The 5,000-nt window shown below is 48.6% G+C and overlaps 1 protein-coding gene and 1 long non-coding RNA gene across 4 annotated transcripts in view; one reads left to right on the top strand and one right to left on the bottom strand.

Annotated features, from left to right (window-relative positions):
• Positions 1–3,702, bottom strand: part of tsc1a (TSC complex subunit 1a) — a 13,943-nt gene extending 10,241 nt beyond the window's left edge. For 2 of the 3 annotated variants that reach the window (XM_080308982.1, XM_080308984.1), the window contains exons 1-7: positions 3,473–3,631; positions 3,055–3,172; positions 2,763–2,866; positions 2,536–2,688; positions 2,257–2,401; positions 1,989–2,143; positions 1,827–1,900 (exon numbers count right to left, since the gene is read on the bottom strand). In XM_080308982.1, the coding sequence (XP_080165108.1) occupies positions 1,827–1,900; positions 1,989–2,143; positions 2,257–2,401; positions 2,536–2,688; positions 2,763–2,866; positions 3,055–3,163 (740 nt within the window). In that variant the 5' untranslated portion in view covers positions 3,164–3,172; positions 3,473–3,631. Of the gene's footprint in view, positions 1–1,826; positions 1,901–1,988; positions 2,144–2,256; positions 2,402–2,535; positions 2,689–2,762; positions 2,867–3,054; positions 3,173–3,472 lie in introns of all 3 variants that reach the window. The other variant, XM_080308983.1, reaches the window with a different exon arrangement.
• Positions 3,703–4,402: 700 nt separating this feature from the next.
• On the top strand, positions 4,403–4,952 carry LOC145432265 (uncharacterized). The gene is made up of 3 exons (XR_013912546.1): positions 4,403–4,541; positions 4,655–4,716; positions 4,817–4,952. It is a non-coding gene; the product is annotated as an uncharacterized LOC145432265 (long non-coding RNA).
• Positions 4,953–5,000: the final 48 nt, after the last annotated feature.

Here is a 5,000-nt window from a genome sequence, read left to right as displayed (position 1 = left end):
CGCTGCAGGATGCTGTGGTGGCCATGCTGGGTCAGTGTGCCTTCAGTTTGGAAGAAATCCCCAACAGTGTCACCATCACACCCCCTCCTCCATGCTTCACAGTGGGAACATGCACGTGGAGACCATCGTTCACCTTTTCTCCCCAAAGACACGGCAGGTGGAACCAAAGATCTCAGGTTTGGACTCATCAGACCAAAGCACAGATGGTCTGATGTCCATTTGTTGTGTTTCTTGGTCCAAACAAATCTCTTCTTGTTGCTTTATCTTAGTCGTGGTTTCTCAGCAGCTGTTTGACCATAAAGGTCTGATTCACACAGTCTCCTCTGAACATGTACAGATGTGTCTGCTACTGGAGCTCTGTGTGGCATCTGTCTGGGCTCTGATCTGAGCTGCTGCTACATGATCCCAGATGTCTTCAGTTTGTATCTACAATGTGGAAAGTAGCACCAATGAAGAAAGCCCACTAAATGAGAAGGTGTGTCCAGAGTTCTGACTGGTAGTGCAGATCTGATATGACGATGACACGTCTTTCATGTTACTAAAATCTAACCCAACCCGACCTCTGGTGACCCGGACTCTCCCGTTTAATTTGCAGCAGTTTGAAACTCAATGTTCAAACGCTCAGTCACGCTGCAGTTCATACTTTACTCTGATTGGACAGCAGAGGTCATGTTTCGTTCATGCTGTGCTTCAGGTCACGTCTCAGAGGACACGCTGTCAGTTTGGATACTGACGTTCGTGGTAGTGACGAGTGCCACTCTCAAACGACATGCTCGCATTACCTCGCTTTTGTTTATTCTTTATGGACCTTTTCATTGGTCGCAGTCATCTTTGCTTTCCTGTTTCTACAGGAACAAGTTTTTCCACTCTGAGTAGTAATCGCTATGTTGTATTTTGTTAGTTAACGGTGGACGCTTTTACTGCCACCTTCTGGCAGTAAGTGAATCTTACATCCTGCAGACAGCAGTGGAAGAGAAAACATATTTCAAACAGAAAACAGTCAAAGTATTCTTGTCATTTTAAATGTTTGGAGTTAGAGACGTCAGAGTTGCGATACCCAGCTGAATGCCAGGATAAGAAAACCAAAGAAAACTGTGCAGTTGACGGGTAACTAGGCTACACTGCCTTTCTTATCAGCGTGAGAGGGTGGAGTTATCACGGCAGGTACGCTAGTCGTCGTGTCACACGTAGCTTCTGCGTCTGAGCGACTTCCTTCGTTTTCAGGATAGCAGACTTTTGTAGCTGCATGCTGCCGTCTTCACTTCCTGAAGAACTGCAGGATCAGAGTTTCGCTCCTTAATCCTCAGATAGATGCTAAAGAAGTGCACAAGGTTTCATTCCAGGCCCTCCTTATCCAATCTGTGTGTTTACTTGTGTTCTGTGTATTTCTATCATCTCCTAAATCACTGATCAGGCTTGGCCGACCTCCCTCAGACTAACAGCTGCTGCAGACGTCCCTGTTTTTTAAAGCTGGTTACAAACTTGGAGATGAAATGTGTTGCTCTGAGGCCACATCGTGTGTGCGCCCGTGTTATTTGAACCTGCTGACAGATCAGAGCGCATCACTTCCTGTCATTAGCTGGAATCGAGTGGCGGGCTTCGTCGTCAGATAAAGGAAAGTTTGATGTTGAGCTGCGGTAAACACGCCTCTGCGACGCGAATTCAGCTGGACAGGATACTTTAAGAAAACTCAATCAGATGTTATTTTCTTTCTTTCTTGTTGATTTGCATTCGGTTGAGCTCAGCGCTGGGTTCACTCTGTCAAAGGACCTGCTGACCTGGTTCTGCACGCTCAGGTGTGGTTTCTGTCTCCAAGCTGGACTCACCTGGACGGGTCCAGTTCGTAGTCCTGAGTGCCTGTAACGAGCTCTGGGTGAACCCGGACGTGTTCCAACATCGGCTGACGGGACAGGACAGAGTGTGAGGTGAAACTGAAGGAACACCTGCGGTCATCACATCAGTACCGCCCCCTGCAGGTGTGCACTCACCTTCACCACCTCCTGGAAGGTGTCCAGGTTCTCCTTCATGCTGTAGTGCAGCCGCAGGTAGGAGATGAAGCTACAGGGGAACATCCCATACAGGCGGTGGAACAGAGAGTACGTACCTGCATGGAGGTGCACCAAGTGGGCCACAGGCTCATGACCTGCACGAGCCAATCAGAAAACATCTTATCAACCACTCAGAGAAGCAGACTGACCAATCAGAAAGCATAAGGAGCTGCTTCCTGCAGCGCCCCCTGCTGTGTGAGTGAGTTACCTGGGTTTTTGCAGCTGCGGGATGCAAGGCGCCCAAACACGTCAAAGAAGTCATTGATGTGCTGCTTCCCGGCCTGAGGAATCATGGGTAACAGAGTGACCAGGACCAGGACTCCCGTGATAAGGACGACCACATCGCTGTCCGTCTGAAAAACAGGAAGTGGAATTCTGAGTTTACAGCAGCAGGAATCCGACCTGTGATCCGACCTCACATGATCGACATCATGACAGAATCTGAATGTGCAGGAGGACAGGTGTGTCTCAGGTGTGTGTGTATTACCTTGAGGCAGCGCAGCAGTGACAGCAGCAGCGGCGAGCGGCTGATGTGATGAACCCATGGCGGCTGTTTCCTGATCAGGTGACCCAGCAGGGTGAGGGCGCCCAGCCTGGTCCCGGATCGACTCACAGACTCGTTGAGCTTCTCCAGCAGCACCTAGTGGGCGGGGCCAACAGGTGTTAGAGTCACAGAGATAAAGAACAGGAGATCTGCGAGCAGGCGAGGCTCACTTTGTGATGCGGCTCCCTGATGGAGGAGAGGAGGAGCAGGGCCTGAGAAGATGACGAGTCCAGGTAGTACTCCACCACGGAGGAGAGGACAGCGCCCCCTTTGTCTGAGAGGAGAAACATGCATGCTGGGAGCTCTGCACTGATTGGCCGTCACAAGTGATGTCAGACTGAGTTGATAAGGTTGCTTTGTTGGACGTCAGCAAAACTGCAGCTTCGTGATTGGTTCACGTGGTGAGCGCGTCACAGAGATGCAGACCTGCGTCATTCCTTTGTGCTGCACAGTTGAACTCACCTGTACTCAGCTGCTGGTTGACTGCAGCTCTCACTTGCTCCGCCTCCTGCAGCTCTGAACTGTCCAGTGAGAGCAGGAGCTCGCTGATGCTCGCCTGCTCCCTGGACATCGCGGACACCTGCAATTCGGCCAGACAGTGAACGCATCATAACACAGGCCAGACAGCTGAACGTCACGTGAGGTCACGTTGACGTCATCGTGTTCAGTTCTCTGTGACAGAGGAACAAAATCAATAATCGATGATTATCTGCTACTTCTTTTTCTGTCCCCACACAGTCATCAGTGTGTGCTGGCCTAACACTGCGCAAACTTTGACCTCACGCCTGTTGTGTAACAGCTGCTGTCACGTCACTGGTAGCCCTCCGTTAGCAGCTGATGCTAATCTAACATGCTAACAAGCAGTGTAGCGGCCACGTACCGGCGTCCCGGGACCCGACCCCGCGGAGGAGCCTCCGGCCGGGATACGGAGCGCAGACAGCCGCTCAAACCGACCAAAGAGCCGCAGAGACGGTTACCTTCAGACCTGCTGATCCCAGCACGGAGCAGCCATCTTCAGCTACAGCAGGACCCGCCCACCGCGGTGACACGAGCCTCAGCAGCCAATCACACACAGGAGGCGTTCAGAGCCACCCGTCAAGATGGGAAAAAGGATGATTTATTATTATTATTATTATTATTATTATTATTATTATTGTTGTTGTTGTTGTTATACTTTTGTGTGGATACAAACAAACAGCTGGGGCCCGTTCTTCGTACGTCGCTTACTACATCCAAGATCAAATCATCGCACTAACTTTGAGCTCACTATCCCGGTTCTCCGAACACACCTGTTGTTGACGATTAGTACAGCTGGATGAAGTAATGTGAGATCACTGGGTGGCTTAACAGGGGCTACGCATCGATAGTAGAAACATTGATCGGCAACCCTCTGATTGGTCGGCGAAAATGTCGACGGAGCGCGCTCGGCTCGGTATTTTTCGGCAGCAGAGCAAGAACTCTTGAGTGAGGGATTTCAGGAGTTTCAGAGTTTAATTAAAACGCAAGGGAACACTGCAAAGGCTGCAAAAGCAAGGAGAGAGGGCTGGCAGAAAGTTGCTGACAAATTAAACTCGTAATTAATGTATTATATTAAATTACATTATGTCCCCTTTCACATTAGAGCCACAACAGGACCCACTAGAACATGGGAACAAGTAAAAGTGAAATATTAGAATATTCTACTGAATGGTAATATTTATCACTTATGTTGCTTTTCGTCTCTAGGAAAGAGACCCTGAAATAATCTGTTTGTTTGTTTATAACAGCAACCAAGAAAAGGGCAGAGCAAAAAAAGACAGGTGGTGGTCCTGCACCGCCTCATCACACCCCGGCAGAGGAGCTGGCCCTAGGGTTGAATGCCACCAGACCCATTGTTGAGGGCATCCCTGGGGGCAGCTCTTCCTTAGACCAGCAGCCGGGGTGCAGTAGCAGCAGCACCTTCATAACTGGTAAATCAGCCCATAATTCTATTTGTACAATGTAAAATATTTGGTTGTTGCCTTAATTAAAATGCTTTTTGTACTTTGACATTTATTGACACTGTGGGTTTTTGTGTGTGTAGTTTTACATAACACTCCATCACTTTTACCTGTTCCCATGCAAGGGGTGACTGAAGCATGCACAGTAAGTTGGGATATATATATATCTTTTTTTTATTTATTATTATTTAGACCAATAATAATAGTCACAAAATAAAAGACACCATTTTGTTTCCATTGCACAGGACAGTGAAGCAACCCTGTCAGATGACTGTGGTTTGGAGGAAGTCCCTGTAAGTGCCTAATTTGGCCTGAATTTGTATCTACTTGTGTACTTCTATGTGTTTCTGACTCAGTATGATTTGCAGGCAGAGAGGCCTGATACAGAGGTGGGCAGTCTTGTAATTAATTTTACTTCCTATGTGACAT

Source organism: Astatotilapia calliptera, chromosome 12 (assembly GCF_964374335.1).
Source record: "Astatotilapia calliptera chromosome 12, fAstCal68.1, whole genome shotgun sequence".
Taxonomy (NCBI): Eukaryota; Metazoa; Chordata; class Actinopteri; order Cichliformes; family Cichlidae; genus Astatotilapia; species Astatotilapia calliptera.
The sequence above is the reverse complement of the archived record's forward strand: the minus strand, read 5'-3'. Positions and strand labels throughout refer to the sequence as shown.